The sequence below is a fragment of the Siniperca chuatsi genome, linkage group LG1, assembly GCF_020085105.1.
Source record: "Siniperca chuatsi isolate FFG_IHB_CAS linkage group LG1, ASM2008510v1, whole genome shotgun sequence".
Classification (NCBI taxonomy): Eukaryota; Metazoa; Chordata; class Actinopteri; order Centrarchiformes; family Sinipercidae; genus Siniperca; species Siniperca chuatsi.
In genome coordinates, this window is record NC_058042.1 from 12,942,414 (window position 1) to 12,960,791 (window position 18,378).

General features: G+C 41.9%; 1 protein-coding gene across 1 annotated transcript; it reads right to left on the reverse strand.

Moving 5' to 3' along the window:
* Positions 1 to 133: 133 nt before the first annotated feature.
* On the reverse strand, positions 134 to 18,032 carry gas6 (growth arrest-specific 6). The gene is made up of 15 exons (XM_044197542.1): positions 17,478 to 18,032; positions 17,042 to 17,202; positions 14,601 to 14,625; positions 14,429 to 14,491; positions 12,054 to 12,176; positions 10,887 to 11,006; positions 9,955 to 10,077; positions 8,736 to 8,857; positions 8,450 to 8,568; positions 4,406 to 4,595; positions 4,149 to 4,313; positions 3,887 to 4,055; positions 3,528 to 3,667; positions 3,234 to 3,435; positions 134 to 2,274 (listed from the first exon to the last, which is right to left on the reverse strand). Exons 1-15 carry the CDS (start codon positions 17,551 to 17,553, stop codon positions 2,123 to 2,125), a joined length of 1,950 nt encoding a protein of 649 aa, XP_044053477.1. The 5' UTR covers positions 17,554 to 18,032; the 3' UTR covers positions 134 to 2,122.
* Between the last annotated feature and the right edge of the window lie 346 nt (positions 18,033 to 18,378).

Consider the following 18,378-nt stretch of genomic DNA (forward strand, 5'->3'; position numbering starts at 1 on the left):
TATTGGCTGAAGAAGGGCGTGAGATAGTCGAAAGATGTATTGGAAAAACACCTCGAGTTAGAACACTCACATGCCACACATGGAACAGGACATGAAAGGTTTATCTTGGAAGTAGCCACACAGAATACAAATGGGTTTTTTGAAAATACAATTTTACTCTATGATGTTCATACAACTGCTTTTATCTTTGTTTTTAAATAGGATTTTCACTGTTGAGGGAAGTTAAAACTCCAAAGGCAGACTTATTTCAGCATTGTACACATACTGGCAGTTAAAGTGAAAAATAAAAACTAAAGACTAAGTTCAATATACAACACATGATAAAAAATAAACAAAAACTCGTCAAGCTCGAAATTCTGGCATTCATTCATCAGAAAACTAGAAAATTATACATTACAGAGGGAAGTAAAAGAACACAGGAGCCCTTTTGGCATTTTCACTCACAATGCTCCTCTGACATTCTTTGTTTTAATTGTGTTTTGATTTGCTCAGCACCTATAAAATGAAATTTTAAAAAGATTTACAATACTTTGATCCCAGGCTATTGCTCTCACAGTCTCCCAAATTCCCATTTCAAGAAAAAGAATAGTGTAATTGTCGCTCAAACTTGTTAGGAAGCAGATGAAGTTGAGAGACTCTGATTACTGTTTTTGACTTTGGATGAACTTAAATGTGCAGAAAACCTCAGTAAACGTAAGGTAGTGTTTGTTTTCTGTCTTCTATAAAGCATTGTACAGTCACGTTATTTACATATTCAGTATATTACAGCGCACTCTTTTTACTCTCAGTAGCTTGTGTGGTGCGTTTGATGCAGTGCTCACTCTCTCCTTCATAGAGAGGGCCCCTTCCTGTCTCCCTGTGCTTCTGTGACTAATCTATCATCCTCAGACTGCTATATGGCAGGTATTAAGTGTGAGTGGGTGAATTCAGTGGGAAAGAAGGGGCCTTTGTGATGAAGTTAGTGATTGAAGATTAATCAGGGTGTCAGTCAGTTCTTTAAAAGACTGTAATACTCCAAAATGCACAGGTGGAAATGCATAGTGTATTAACTGTAATGAGTACAACATTTCATTTGGAGAAGCATTACAGTACTGCACCTTTGTGAAATGATTAACCTGTTTAGAGGGAAGCTGTTGTGAAGTTTGGGTTGGTTGTTCTTGGTAGGCACATGGTTGATTTTTAAGGTTGCAGGCAGAGATGGAGTGCTGCTTTATTTGAGAGGAAATCAAGAAAATGGCTTCACTCGCTGTCCATTCCTACCTGCAACAACGTGCAAGGTTTTCTACAGAACACAAAGTTGTGCCTAATACCACACCTCCCTGCTGTGGTGAAGGAGGGATTCAACTTGTTAGGGGCAAATAAGATTGACTTAGTCCCCAATCAACCCCTAAGTCATTATGCACCAAACACTCATGAAGATCTGAGCACCTATTCACACATTTTCTCTGAGTAGGGTAGCTGATATAGGACTATATATATATCTGGTCCCCATTTTTTAAATTTCATCGGATTCTACATTAGCACTTGATTATTTCAAGCTTTGCGAATGTGGGCCTTAGGTGAACTGGATGTAAGCAACATGACCACCGCTCTATCAACTGAATTGCTGCAGTGGAGAGTCACTCTGCCTACAAAGTTCCAGTCAAATCTGCATTTAAGCCAGGATGCCAGGCGTAGCAGGTTGACCCAAGACCAACCATTTGACATTGATCTAGATAAGGCCTTGTGTGTTCTTGTGGGCTTACAAGGCTGTGATGCATGGGCAGTTTTTGAGGCAATGTTGTGTAGCATTTATTCCCCTATTTTGGGAATACAGATGTTGCTCATTGGCTGACTAACTGCCTTACTGCGTCATAGTACTGAGAAAATACTGTGAAATTCCCTGCAAATGCCTCTAAGCAGCAGTGTCATCACAGTAAAAGGACAGGGTGATCCTGGGCTAAGGCTCCGGCTGCACCACGATACCTGGTCCATTTTCTTTTCTTTTTTTTTTTTCTTTTTTTTTAACATTCCAATCTAAAACATCTCCCCACTGTTCAAAAATTTTATAAATATATTGGAAATCATCCCCATTGCCTGAACTAACTGCTTATGGATCAGTTTTGGCAGACTGATGCGCTGGTCACTGGTGAGAGTCCAGCAGGGGGCAGGAGTGTGAGCGGATGTCGTTGTGTTTGTTGATGGCCTGGTCCAAGTCCAGAGGCTGTCCGTTAACATTGACCTCCATACAGCCACTGTAGGGCGCCGACACCAGCGTGGAGACCAGAGAAACATCTGAGGGAAGGAATGACAACATGTGATCCAGCAGATAACAAGATGGATTGTGTAGGAACCTGTGACCTAACCATGAGTATGCAAACAGCATTACTCAGTGTGTTGAATCTGTCAGACTCAGCAAACACATTAACCAACACTTAGACCTTTTCTCACGTATACATGACAATTCTCATCAAGGCGTTTACTAACAATTTGTTGAAAATGACAAAATAGTTATATTTTCATTCCAGTTTGGGGAATGTTGGAGTTGTTTCTGGCTGAGATCCTGAATTATTTACTTAGTGACAACTTTGCATCATTATTATGGTATGCTATATACAGTACAAGAAAACAAAGTGAGCCACTCATAAATGGTATGAATTTTGCATAATCACCTCTTCTCATCATTAACTCAGTAAGACAATTTATTGTTGACATGTGTTGGATGTTTTGGAGACTGTACAAGAACATAGGAAGCTGTGGCTGAGAGTGTTCAAAGACAGATTGGGCAGAAAAACCTAATCTTTAGGTTATTCAATTGATCAGCTCAAGAGAACTGGCTATAACAAGGCGTGTGAGGCTTTTCAATCTAAATATCTACATGTGCAAAATGCTTGGTTTGTCACATTTTTCTTTACTGAGTGAAATGCATGAACAGCCAACAACAAAGCGTGTGTGTGCCTGTGTGTGCGTTTGTTAAATGACAAGCTTCTTTTATACTGAAAAGAGAAAATGTCTTACTTTCATTTTTATTTTTTGTTTTTATTTAATGTTCCAATTATGAATCCTTCATTTCCACCCAAGTATAAAATATTGTCCGGCAGCTTTAGATTCCTCTACTGTTTTAATAATTATTAATTTTAACTACTAATCATTTATACCACTGTCCTCAACCCCCCAAGGTACTTAGCATCACCACTAACATAAAACCCTTCATACTGTATGAATAACATCCTGCAAAATGTGTGTGTCCTCACCAGGAAGGCCTCCTATAAAGGTGCTGGACTGTGACAAGAGGTCAAAAGGAACTTCGGTGTCTTCACTACGTCCAGACTGGCCATCGACCAGCAGCAGGGTCTGGTTGCCTGAGATCGTCACCTGGATTTCATGACTCTCACCATCACACAGGGGGGCAGGAGAGCTGGCAATGACGACCTCACCTACAGATACCAGAACAAACTGAAGACACACAAAAGGTCAATTCTGAGATAAAACATACAATAACAAACTAATTTTACAAACATACAAAGGTTGAGCATTAAAGTACTCACATCTCGCCATTCATCAGTGCCAGGATGATAGTCGGCCAGCGCAATGGAGAAAGGGACTCTGTCCTGGTGAACAAGTGCAAACAACACTCCAATCGCAGAAGTTGGACGCAGGTTCAACAGGACGCTCAGGTTCTGTGATTCTGAAGTGATGAGAACAGGAAGTCATTAACTTTATCGACAAACAAAGATGAGGCAAACTGTTGACAAAAGAGTAGGCAATGATGGAAGCCAACTAACATTCACCCAAACAAATATAAGCATTGACTAACTATTTCAGGTAGAAGCAATTAGGCTCAGATATGCAAACCCCTCACGCTATGTATAACACACACACACACACACACACGCACACACTGCACCATAGCTGATGTTGAAGAGAGCGAAGCCTGTGCCGGGGTAATATGCTCCAGGATCCTCTGCGCTGAAACACTGCATGTTGTCGTTGGACCGAATGGTTTCTTGTATGGACGTATCTTCACCTGTCAACCATCTCCACTCCTTCATACAGCCGTCCAGACGGGGGTTCACCTACGTAACAATCACAACAGTTGAGACATATGTAAAGAACATCTCTTTTTGGTACATATTCAAGAAAATACACAAGCACATACAAACAAACACCTGATTAATGAGGCCGTCCTCTCTGAAAGGGACTCCTCCCACAGTGAGGTTGAGTTCATGCATTCCCTTCTTTAGTGTAAACAGATCACCGTTTACAGCGATCTTCATGACGGCCTCCCTGTCAATCTTAATCACTAGACTCCGCCCCTGCTCCTCCACCGAGATCTGAGAAGAAAACGAGACATTTAAGGAGCTTTCAATCAGCTAATGAAGCTAATGTAGACAGTGTGTTACTGTTCATGACAGAAACCTCCAACCTTTCTCCACTGGCCGTCATTGACGAGGGGTCCGCTGCTGGTGACCCTGCTGACTGTGCCGTACTTCAGCTGCAGCTCCAGCTTCCCATGGTGCATTGCCAGCACGATCCAGGAGCTGTTTAGGTGACCTCCAGCAAAGAAGATCACACCCTCAGGGTCGTGAGTGCGGAAGTCAAACTCTGCTGAAAAGCTGGGAAATGGGGTGCAGTGACAGAGTGTGCATTTGAATAAGTAAGTTAGTGTGACAAAGATAATTGAGAATAAATAATAAAAGGAAATAAGAAGGGACAGGAAGAGATTGTAGGAGCAAAACAATTCCTTGTCTTCTTCTTTTCCTTTCGGCTGTTCCCTTTCAGGGGTCGCCACAGCAAATCATGTGCCTCCATCTAACCCTGTCCTCTGCATCCTCTTCACTCACACCAATTAACTTCATGTCCTCTCTCACTACATCCATAAATCTCCTCTTTGGTCTTCCTCTAGACCTCCTGCCTGGCAGCTCCAACCTCAGCATACTTTTACCAATATATTCACAGTCTCTCCTCTGAACATGTCCAAACCACCTCAATCTGGCCTCTCTGACTTTCTCCGAAACATCTAACACGAGCTGTCCCTCTGATGTACTCATTCCTGATCCTGTCCGTCCTCGTCACTCCCAAAGAGAACCTCACCATCTTAAGCTCTGCTACCTCCAGCTCTGCCTCTTGTCTTTTCTTCAGTGCCACTGTCTCTAAGCTGTACAACATCGCTGGTCTCACCACCGTCTTGAACACCTTTCCTTTCATTCTTGCTGATACTCTTATCACACAACACACCTGACCTGACACTTTTCTCCACCCGTTCCAACCTGCTTGCACTCGCCTCTTCGCCTCTTTTCCACAGTCTCCATTGCTCTGAATCGTTGACCCCGACTACTTAAAGTCCTGCACCTTCTTCACCTCTGCTCCCTGTAACCTCACCTTTCCACCTGGGTCCCTCTCATTGACACACATGTATTCTGTCTTACTGCAGCTAAGCTTCATTCCTCTGTTTTCCAGAACAGACCTCCCGTCTTTCGAGATTTTCCTCCACCTGCTCCCTGCTCTCACTATAAATCACAATGTCATCCACAAACATCATAATCCATGGAGATTCCTGTCTAACCTCATCTGTCAGCCTGTCCATCACCAGAGCAAACAAGAAGGGGCTCAGAGCCGATCCTTGATGCAGACCCACCTCCACCTTGAACTCCTCTGTCACACCTACAGCACACCTCACCACGGTCTTACAGCTTTCATACATGTCCTGCACCACTCTAACATACTTCTCTGCCACTCCAGACTTCCTCATACAATACCACAGCTCCTCTCTCGGCACCCTGTCATACGCTTTCTCTAAATCTACGAAGACACAATGCAACTCCCTATCTCCCCTGCAACTCCCTAACTCCCCTACCTTCTCTGTACTTCTCCATCAGCATCCTCAGCGCAAATACTGCATCTGTTGTACTCTTTCTAGGCATGAAACCATATTGCTGCTCACAAATGCTCACCCCTGCCCTTAGCCTAGCTTCCACTACTCTTTCCCACAACTTCATTGTATGGCTCATCAGCTTTATTCCTCTGTAGTTGCCACAGCTCTGCACATCTCCCTTGTTCTTAAAAATTAGCACCAGTACACTTCTCCTCCATTCCTCGGGCATCCTCTCACTCTCCAAGATCTTGTTAAACAAACTAGTCAGAAACTCTACTGCCACCTCTCCTAGACACTTCCATACCTCCACAGGTATGTCATCAGGACCAACTGCCTTTCCACTCTTCATCCTCTTCAACGTCCTCCTCACTTCACTCTTGCTAATCTTTGCTACTACCTGCTCCACACCAGTCACCTCTTCTACTCTTCGCTCCCTTTCATTTTCCTCATTCATCAACTCTTCAAAGTACTCCCATCACACTCCTGGCACCTGTCAATATATTTCCATCCTTATCTTTAATCACCCTAACCTGCTGCACATCCTTCCCATCTCTATCTCTTTGTCTGGCCAACCTGTACAAATCCACCTCTCCCTCTTTAGTGTCCAACCTAGCATACAAGTCCTCATATGCTCTTTGTTTGGCCTTTGCCACCTCTACCTTCACCTTACGCTGCATCTCCCTGTACTCCTGTCTACTCTCTTCAGTCCTCTCAGTGTCCCACTTCTTCTTAACTAACCTCTTTCTCTGTATACACTCCTGTACTTCCTCGTTCCACCACCAAGTCTCCTTGTCCACTTTCCTCTTTCCAGATGACACACCGAGTACCCTCCTACCTGTCTCCCTGATCACATTAGCTGTAGTGGTCCAGTCATCTGGGAGCACTTCCTGACCACCGAGAGTCTGTCTCAGTTCCTCCCTGAAAACTACACGACATTCTTGATTTTTCAACTTCCACCACTTCGTCCTCTGCTCTGCCTTTGTCCTCTTCATCTTCCTCACCACCAGAGTCATTTTACACACTACCATCCTGTGTTGTCTGGCTACACTCTCCCCTACCACTACAGTCACTGGTCTCTTTCAGATTACAACGTCTACACAAGATGTAGTCCACCTGAGTGCTTCTACCTCCACTCTTATATGTCACCCTATGTTCCTGCCTCTTCTGGAAGAAAGTGTTCACTACAGCCATTTACATCCTCTTTGCAAAGTCTACCACCATCTGTCCTTCTGCGTTCCTGTCCTGAAGACCAAACCTGCCCATCACATTCTCATCACCTTTGTTCCCTTCACCCCATTGAAATCTGCACTAATCCCCACTCTCTCACCTCTGGGGATGCTCTGCATCACTTCATCTAACTCACTCCAGAATTTCTCCTTCTCTTCTAACTCACATCCTACCTGTGGGGCATAACCACTCACAACATTGAACATTACCCCTTCAATTTCCAGCTTCAGACTCATCAACCTGTCTGATACTCTTTTCACCTCTAGTACATTCCTCACAAACTCCTCTTTCAGGATAACTCCTACTCTGTTTCTCTTCCTATCTGACCCATAGTAGAACAACTTGAACCCTGCTCCTAAGCTTCTATGCTTGCTACCTTTCCACCTGGTCTCCTGGACACACAGTATGTCCACCTTCCTTCTCTGCATCATGTCAATCAACTCTCTAGCCTTCCCTGTCATAGTCCCAACATTCAAAGTCCCTACTGTCAGTCCTACATTCTTAGCTTTCCTCTTCTCTCTCCGCCTACGAACACACCTTCCTCCTCTCCTTCTTCGTCTTTGACCAACAGTAGTCCAATTTCCACCGGTACCCTGTAGGTCAACAGCACCGGTGGCGGTCGTTGTTAACCCGGGCCCCGACTGATCCGGTATGGAAGTCATTTTAGCAAAACAATTCCTTTTGGTGGCCAAAATAATTTGATCTGCTATCCACTTGGCACTCAAATGAAGTGGGTGGTATTTTCCCAGCTAATATTAGAAATTATTTTTAGAATTAGCTGATACAACTTCACAAAGTGACTATGTATGGTAAAAAAGAACCGTTCAGCCTGCTGTATCACTTTAATACAAACATGTCCATTAAAAAGAAAAATATGAACAAGAATTTAAAACACGATTTGATTAAAGCCCAAAGCTTAAATCATGTTTGGTCACTCAACACCACAGATGTCAAGTGAGGCACGTTTGTCTTGTATTTTGAAAGTGGATGAAAATAAAGTTCCACAGAAAAAGTCAATGGAAGCTCATTTCTTGTAAAAACAGAATAATTCTATCTTCTAATACATACAAAACAACAAACATGCAGAAAGTTAGGCAACATGTTTTGAATTCAATGCAATTCCTCAGGCAGCATTTGGGTAGGTTGTTGCCAGAGTTTACACTTAACACTTCCTTAAACTTATATTCACTTCTATGCTCATCTATAAGTGAAACTAAAACAGTCTTACCAACCAAGTTGTGATCACTCCATTTAATCATTTATCTGTCTTTATACTTACTGTAACTCAGGTATAAATGTAGGTGGGACGTTTTTGTTTGGAGACACCTGTTGAGAGTATTGAGCATCAAAACATAATAACTTTCTCACCCAGTTTGAATCCTCCTGCGGAAACGCAGCCTCACCACTGGCACACCGCTGAACATGCGGCCCAGGTAGAGAGAACGAGAGTTCCTCTTCAGAGACGGTGACATGCAGGGAGTTAAAGCCTGTGAAAACACAGAGAGAAAACAAGCTGCTACTTCAAGAGAACCATTTGTGTAATTAAGTGTGACTTGACTCAAGACTGTAGTTTATAGTTCACATTTAACAACAGAGGTGAAAGCTGAACTATTAAAACTGATGGTTAATGTTTGCCACAGTTCATGTATTTCACCTTACAGCTCCTGAGGTCCTGGCCGAGCTTCATGCCGTGACGACCATCACAGAAGCAGCGGAAACTCCCTGGAGTGTTTAGACACTCCTCTGCACAAACACCCGACTCGCACTCATCGACATCTGACAAGTGACAGCAGGTTGAAGAGATAAAAGAGAAGGAGATATTAAAGTCATGAGTGGGGTATAAAGGGTTACAGAGAATCAGAGAGTTCAAGAAGTTATCAGAGTCCCATCAGTGGAGGAATTAGTCAGAACATAAACTTTCAACGATCTAAAAAACATCAGTTCCACAAGCATGAAATATGTCTTTCCTGTCAACATACCAGAAAATGCAAACAACACTTGAGTCAAGTAGACTTGGACATAGACTGGGTGGTATCTCCCCGCTCCATATACAACCTTACATGGCCATGAGAGGGTTGGCTTTAATAAACGTTAATTCTCAGAGGAGGGACACTGAGGTTATGAAAAGTCTGGTTTCCACTGCAGAGCAAAAACAGGGCACATGAGTGATTAATGACTTTGGTTTAAGTCTATGAATTCTTATTCAATGTTTTTACCAACAGACTGATGTTATATATCTTATTTAGCATTTTTTTGGCTTTGGACATCCTTCCATTCCTTGAATGTAAAAGTGTATGTTGAGCAGTTAGCTAATGCCTCTTGCTATGAATTTAGGGGAAAACATGAGATTAAATATACAGTATACAATGTTTATTACGGTCCCTTGGCTTGGTGATGCTGCTGTGATTGCACAGATGGCTGATATAATGTTTTCAAATCATTTCATGTTAAAATCATAATTTGGTGTGCTTAAGATGACTGAAAAGTAGCAAACACTTCTCTAACCTGTAAACCTAAGGCATGTCTTCTGTGTTTGTGAATTCTGACTACTACATTTAAGCTTTATCTCATCTATTTTGCTTACATAACTATTTCTGTCCTGACCAAATCTGAAATCAAAAAGAGAGTCAGTCTGTGTATTTTACCCCTGAAATGAACTTTTTCTAAAAGGCATGGAGATGGTGACCTGTTACCTACTTATACAACATTTCTTCCAATGTCTATGCATTCCTTTCCTGACCCCACAACACAGCTGCATCAAGTCCTGCTGAGGCTGAAGCTGCTCCTCGGTCAGTCCTCATGAAACTATGCGTTTGTGTGTCTTTGTGTGTGTCTCTCTTTTATCGTGTGTGTGTGTGTATACACACACTTACCAACACAGCTCTTGGTTTCATTGTCGTAGACATAGCCGATATCACACAAGCAATCATAGCTGCCCTCCTTATTCTCACACCGTGCTGTTCCACATACACCTGGGTCCTCACACTCATCCACATCTGAAAGACACAAAATGTGTGCAGACAAGTCAAAGTCTTGTGGGAATTCAACAGTACCAAGAAGACTATACAGTCAACTTCTCAGCTGGATGTGATCTAAGGAGGTTATTTGTACCTTTGCTTATTAGTATCAGGAAAAAAATGTGTCTGAAAAAGACACCAGACACAAGACAGATGCAAGTTCTGGTCCTGATTGGTTAACTGGAATCAAAACGACCCCAATATTAAATTTAGCCCAGAGCAGTTTTACTGTCAACATTGTATATACAGTACAGACTGTATCTGCTTGTTCCTGCACTTCACTGAAACTACGTCAGATTTTTGAAATAAATATTTACACTGGAGACACTGTTTTTAAGTACCATTCAATCAAATGGACACCGCAATATGTCTTTATCATGATTTTATGCACATTTCTCTTATCTATGGAAACTTATAAACTTAATAAACTTCTGTGGGTTTAAACAATGATTGTTTGCACAACACGAGTTTGAAATGTTGGAGCTGGCAACGGGTGTTTTTGCCTAATTTGTTAACTAAACCATTTATTCTTTATGGACTTACGGTGATAATTTTGTAACAAGACAGAACAACACTGCTATTGGATTACAATAGGGACCTCAACCACAAAAACTCTCACATTGAAAATCCTTGCAAATCAATTAAAAATATTTATATTAATGGAGCACTGACTGCAGAAGCAACTAGATTGTCAAAGTTTGAAGTGGATTCAAAATTGTTAAAATGCAGACTGAGTCATGACATGATTTCAGTTGCTAGATGATGTGCATCTATGGTTTGTGGCTTACCATTACACATGTGGCGTCCTACCAACATGTAGCCTTGGTGACAGAAGCAGCGGTAACTGCCCATAGTGTTGTTGCATTCGTGGTCACACCCTCCATTTCTATTGCTGCACTCGTCGACATCTGCAAATAGGATGGTAGTACAGTCAACATGAGCGCAGGAAAAACATCATCATGGGTTGTGTACAGCATTAGGTTTTCTGGCTGGTGTTTAGATTTCCCATAGTAATTCAGGATCAGGTTAAAAGTTAAATTTTGAAATTCTGAATAGGAGCATACAGTGTGAATCGCCAGTTTGATACAGTTTGAAAAGCTCACTTAAATGTCCTATGCATTTGTACTTTGTTAGACGCCTTACAAATAACTGACACATTATGTCATTGTGGCCGAGCGTTGCAGCTGAGTGTTTAGGAGGAGTGCGGTTGTCAAGTGGAAAAGACTCAGTCCGAGTCAAACTTTTGGTTTCCTCTCACAGTAAGGTGGCAGGATGAGTCACAGTGGAAATGTGTGGAATGGTGGCTGTGCCATAAATCAGAGAAACATGTTTCCCTCTCCCTCACAGTGTGTGTGTGTATAAATTATGTGCGCTTTCCAGTTCCTGCTTATGCACTTAATATTTGTTACATTTCACTCCAAAAAGTGGAATCCCTGGTCTAACTTTCACGTTTTTCAGAGGAGATAAAAGCCTCCCCTCATATCTATACACAGTAACTAGCTTTGACCTCTAAAGAGACACATAGATTCCCGTACATGCAGACTTGACACACTAATCACACATCATTAATAACAGCAGCAGCAGGAACAGTTGGATATTTAAGAGACAGGTCAACAATAACAGTTGCAACTGTAAGATAAAAGTGAAACAGAAATACTAAAAGTAGAGTTTTGCAAGGTCAAAAAACAAAAAAAAAAATCACAATTCACATTAACATGATGAGAAACAATGAAAATATTTGACAAATATATGACTAATGATGGGAAGCCAGATCTTTCTATCAGTGGACGGGACAGGAGTTGTCTGTCAGAACCAAGGTCACAGTGACTATGACATGTACCCACAGACGCTGGATAAGACACTGAGTGACAGTGCAAAAATTCAACCTCTGCTGAGCTCTAGCACACAGTGTACAACTTTATATCCTCTCCCACTTTCCGTAGTGATGACAGTACCTTTCTCACATCTGGCTCCGGCCCAGCCTGTGAAACAGTGACAAAGGAAGTCACCCTTTTTGTCCTCGCAGCGCACCGTACCTCTGGCATTACAGGGAGAAGGAGAGCACTGGTCTGGAATATCTTCAAGTGTGAGAAAAACAAAGACAGACAGAGAGAAAGAAAGAAGAGTTATTATTGCTTTAAAATTGAGTCTGAACAAACCAGATGCATACAATGAGTGTAACTGTATACTGATACCAGACAGAGGAAGGGCATCTCTTATGGTCTGCATATCAGGAGTTCAATATAAATAGCCTAATGCTGGCTAAGCTCTCCTGCTGGAGATGCCCTAATTCCATCCTTCCCAGCATATCTGACCTCTAGCTCAGAAAAAACAAGATCAAACGGAAATTCAACTGTTCATTTTTGTTTATCTATCTGTCTATTAAATAATTGAGCCCTCTCTTTCACTCCAAGTATGTGTAAGTGAGCACATGAGCAAAACTTTTCTCTCCCCATGCAGTTTCTTTTTCCCCAACAGTGGAGTTTGACTGCTCGACAAGTCTGGGCATGTTAGCTAGAGATCAGAGAGAGAAAAGGACAGCGTATGGAGTAAATAAGGGGAACAGGATTGAGATAAGCTTGCATGTGAAACACAAAGACACAACTTTCAAATCAGGCAATTTTTCACTGAATGATGTACAATACTGTACATATAAATATCTTAATAGTCAAACATCCACTGTTTTAAGTGATTGAAGTTCACATCAACATTTCACACATAATTGTTCAGAGCTTTGGCATATTGACAGCAGACTTACCATGGCAATAAATCTCAACTATGCATGGGTGCTACATATAGTGGCATAATCAAATCAGAATCAATTACATGTTCCAGCTGTCTGAAGTTTTAGAGAGAAATTCTGATTGCCACTGGATGCGCACAACAAACAAGATGTGGACCACCAATTATTTAAAAAAAAAAAAAAGACCGACAAACAAAATAAATGGTTTCCATCAAAGTAATGATCCCAGTTTTTCATGAATTCATCAAAATCCTTCGACTGGGTTCTGTGAGCTACTACAATACTAAAAATGCATTTAAGTCAGTCCTTAAATGAATCAGACCAAATTGACCTCCTAGCTCCTGGTTAGTAATATGTTGGTGTCTATGAGCAAGCAGGGGTAACCACAGGAGCCTCACTTGTTTCCTCTGCTTAAAATTTTAGAGGTCCCTTAACAGCACGTCAAAATGTAATTTCATTTAATAAAAGCACACACCGTGGGCTACCACAATGATGATTTGGATAAGCCTTCCAAGGTTTACAGAGCAGCAACATTTTATGTCACATACAGTATATGCTAGAAAATGTGGTTTTAATGATTCTATTTTTCCGTAAACTGCAGACTAAAGGAACAGAAACAGGCAGGAGTGGGAGAATAAACACTGTCTGCTGTGCTTACAATGAAATCAGCTTTTGGTATGAGCAAATATGAAGCCCAAACTATATCTTTCCATAACATGCCATGTTTGCAACATTGCATGTCCGTAATTTTTCATAAATGGAATTAGTGGAATGTCATGATCAGCTTTGATACTGATATACCACCCACCACTAGTCTGCACTGAGACAGCAGACAGATGGGCAGAGATTTGCAGCGAGAGAGATAGAGAGAGAAGTGGTGAGAGACATAGATAGACAGATAGATAAAACGGACACAAAAAAAAGAACAGTATCTGCCGTATCACGATGCTGCAGCTGAGTCATGGAACCCCCCCCGAGGTTCCTCAGCCAATAGCAGTAAAGCCGGGTTGGTCCAGTGTCTCTTGTATCCTGATGCAGCAGAAATCCTGTGCTCCACTTACGCCAGACTTTTGTTCCACGTCACTCTTCCGCTGAGGAAGGAGCTGGTGCAGTCACCCAGAGAGTGAGTGAGCAAGTATGTGACGACTGAAGGGGTGTGTTACTCATTCACCAATGTGCAGCATCATTGTAGGAAAGTGCTGCAATGTTACTCATGGATACCTGGTCTCACGCACATATAGCACACTCGTGCTTCTTCAAAGTCACAGAATCAGTTAGGTGTGTCACACTGAACAAACGGACCTGGAGTTGCCAAAGAAATTTTGCACTTTTTCATCATCTTTCCATCTTTTTCCTTTTCTACTTAGAGAGAGTGTGTGATGCAGAGCAGTGATACTGCAGTGCAGCCCAACCCCACACTACAACTAGGTGCCTCTCTCCAAATGTAATAATACTTATACAGTGAAAAGAAAGACAGTTTGTGAAAAAATTAGAAAAGGGGGTTCGGGTATCCATCAACCTGTCTACAGTTCTGCAATCGAGCTCTAAACTTAAGTCGGTAGACAGATAAGAGGGCATAAAACTTACTGTGGACACATGTAACCAGATCCTGTTTCTTTTTTTCAGCATCTCCAAACTTCTCCATACAGGCTAGACAGAAACAACAATTAAATTAAAACAAAGAGATTACAAACATATAATCAGTCAAGCCGGCTGTTATGAGTAGAGATGAAGAGTTTTAGTCAGAATGATAACTTACCTAAATACTTGGGATAGAAGTAGTCCTAAATCAGGGAGGAGAGATGGAAAGAGAGAGGGATAGTTATGTAGGCAAATAAATAAAAATATAAACAGAACAAGATAATCTAAATAAATGCTTACGATTAGTAGAGGGGTTCTGTTAATACTTGACATAATCCAGGATTTGGTTTTGTTTCATACCTGATCTCTGTGCTCATACTCATGGGAGTGAAAAGCAACTCATAAACAACAATTAATTTCAACTACGACATTTGCGTGTGTGTTTAGTATCCAGATAGAGATTACAATATGATTATTCGGTAATCTGTGTGTGTGTCTGTGTGTGTGTGCTCTCTCTAATGGGTGTGGACCTTTGCCAAAGGCTTCCTGAGAATTCTCTGCATTCCTGATAGTAGTAGCATCACTCCCGCCTCCTGAATGCAGTATTCCTCCACATATAGGTCAAAATTTTGGGGAGATCTACCAATGGAAAGACTGGCTCTGGAGGTACAGAGACTCCAGAGAGCATCTGCTGCAGTAGGAGCCAGATGCAGCAGGCTGAGGTGAAAAAAGTCTCTTGTAAGAACCAGACAAAAGCCTGCTAAAGCTAGGAACATATTACACAACACAAAGCCTGATTATACCCATGATTTGATGCGACAACTGATTGCAAAGGTCAGTCACATTTGATTGAAGATGTAGTGTGGTCCCAGAACTAGTTTGGGGCTATTACTAAACTTGACCCTAACATAACAGTCAGTTGTGACATCCTTTTTGTCAGCTGATTGTCCCTCTTGAAAGGTCACCTAACAAGTAAGAGAGCAGAAGCTTGGTGCGATCGCGTGTGTTGCCAGTGATAATCATAAGTATCCAGGAACAGCCCACTCTACCTCTCTCTGCAGAGCCAGAAAGCTGCAGCAGAAGAAAATGCAGAGTCAGAGATGGGCACTTTCAGAATGAATAATGCAGCTATGAATGAGACTGCAGCTTTGTGGCACGACATGGTAGAAAACTACAGGCACGCAAACGCAATTCTGCCGGTGATGTGCTGATTCAAACTCAACTGGAAGGCACGTCACCTGACTTCACCTCCTGCTCTGAACCCAGCTCAACTTCGCTTTAATCCCCCGTCAGCCTCCATGTCTCTCCACATGGCTAATCTTACAAGTAATCTCTTGAGTCATCGATTGCCTCATTCACTCCCTCTCCGCTACAATTCACAACAGCAAAACTTCAAGAGTAAGTAACTACTAGCTTAACTATTATAACTTATCTTACTGAGCAACATTCATACACACTGACACGTGCAACACACCAGGCACAGATGTCTCTTAAAAGTCTGCACTCTCAGCCATTGAATTAATACACTCTTGGCCCGTGAGCCCATGTTCCACATTTTCCACAGTATCTCTGGGGCTTGTTTGCATATTCAGCACATATAGTACATATTCAATAGGCTTATGTATTCACAAGGATGGAAAGGCTAATCTGCGCATTAATTAATGCAGAATGGAAAGTAATCTGCAGTAGATATTCCTGAGCACACCCAGTGTAATGGATTTTGTTTGTTGGTAAACATCAAATAGAAAGAGAGTGGGAGCATGTATGCAGATTAGTGAGGCAATGTGCATTACTGACACGTTTCATACCCAACAGCTAATCAGAAATTATTTGAATCAATCATTCACATGCATTTGTGTGTAAGGGATATATGTAAGAGTCGGCATGTGTAGACATACAGCGATACAGATGGTGAGAAGAGAGATGGAGAAAAGACATCCAGGTGTTTCCCATATTTGGCAGAAACCTACGGCAAGCAGATCTCCAGTAGATAGAGCCAAATTTTAGCAAATGGAATATATTTAAGCCAAAAAGAAGACACACAAGTGACTGTGTGTGTTTTTTGGGTGCACATAAGTATGAAGAGGAGTGCAGGGATAGCAGTGTCTTCACTCAAACTGTTTTTCATAAACTAAAGCTTAGTCACGCTGACTCAATGTCTGTCACAGAAACAAACAATAAAGAGAACAAAACATGCCAAGTCTTTGACATGGGAATATTATGTACACCGACAGCTATCAGCACTCTGGACTTATTGGAGCATGAACACCAGCAGCCCAAACAATGAATCATTAGTCTAGTGTTACATTACTGTCATCAATTTGCAGTCAATATGAACATGATGTAAACATCCGACCTTGCACCTTTATGTTTTCTGACAAATACTAGGTGGTGGCAAAAACTACAGTTTTGGGTCCATTAAACAACATGATTTCAACTGTTAATAGTGTTTTGATTCATTAACAGACTTCTCTGAGGTTTTACTGAATACTTCAGTACCTCAATGGAGAAGAAGCCAGGAGAAGGTGTGGTGTTTGGGGGGAGGAAACCTGCCTGCAACCATGACTGAAAACCACAATTTTAGTGGTGGTTTGGTGCCATAATACATAATATACTCACCGTCTCTGGGTCGTTTTCAAACACTTCTCTGGCCTCCTCTTTGGTGCACTTTTCCTCCACACACTCCCTCTCCAAGTGTCCTTGCTTCGTCTCCTCGAAAACTTGATTTGCTCTCCTGTGTCTGCTCAGGAACTGGTTCGCCTCATAGGGAGACAATAAAACTAAACAAACAAACAAAACAAAAATAAATAAATAAGACATGCCCAAAATACATTAATGATCCTACAAGAACAAGAGAAGGTCAAACAACTCTGGAGTTAAGCAAGATTTTGGCTCCCAAAAACGAAAACATGTCAGAAAGGTTGCGAAACATCTGCAGTTAAAGCACCATTAACGACGTTAATAACTAAGACATGTATCATCATCAGCCACAACACAAATGTCAAAGGGGACTTAGCGAGCTAGCTAGCCACCTAGCATGTAATTGTTTACTTACTGCTGTCGGACCAGCGGACAACCAGCAGGATTAGCAGGGCTGCCGATGAAAGGGACCTTGTCGGGGTCAGCCGCATTGTTTAACCGCTGTGTGTCTGCGCAAGGCTTGAGAAACTTTCTCCTGTCCCGTCTTGTAATCTCTCTAACGTTACGCTCCTCTCTGTCTCTCAATCTCCCAATGTCACCGCTGTTTGCACCGAGCCGAGGCTAACGTTAGTGCGAAACACTGCAGGTATTCAGGTAGTTCCGACCGTTGGCCGTTAACGTTTTTGATGTGAAATCACTGCCGCGCGGTGCGTCGCAAGCTAAACTGTCGTGTGTTTCTCCCGCATATGGTTCATAACACAGCAAACAAATGAAGCGAGCGGGGGTTCAGCTCGACCCCATTGCGGTCTGTACTTCAGTTTTTGAGCCTCCTCTCTTGTGTTGAGCCCTCTCTCTAGCCGGACCGAGTCCCCACTCTCTGCGGAGAAAGACTGCTCGCCTCTGCTGCTTCAGGAGGGGGAGTAGCTCTGAGAAGTGCAGGAGTTTGATGCAGCCCTCCAGACACCTCTCCCTCATCCCTCCCTCCCCTCCTTTAAGTGTGTGTGGCTGTGTGTGTGCACCCACTACAGTGGTGGAAAGTAATCAACAAATAAAGTATCATGTTTTATGAATAAAGATAAAACTTTACTGACGCAATTCACCATCTGCAACATTAAGTAATGTACATATTAATGCATCAATAATTATATATCTAATTATATACTATACGGTATTTTTAAATGGGCCATTCTGCACAATGACTACTTTTACTTTTTGTACTTTTAAGTATATTTTGATGATAATACTTTTGTAGTTTTTAATGCAGGACTTGTTACAGAGTATTTCTACACTGTGATATTGCTACTGTTACTTAAGTA

Coding starts and splice junctions, on each gene's coding strand:
- gas6 (XM_044197542.1), bottom strand. CDS start 17,553: ATGCGGCTGACCCCGACAAGGTCCCTTTCATCGGCAGCCCTGCTAATC. Junction 14,626..17,041: donor TTGAAAACGACCCAGAGACG/GTGAGTATATTA, acceptor TCCCTGATTTAG/GACTACTTCTATCCCAAGTA. Junction 4,056..4,148: donor AGGACGGCCTCATTAATCAG/GTGTTTGTTTGT, acceptor ATTGTTACGTAG/GTGAACCCCCGTCTGGACGG.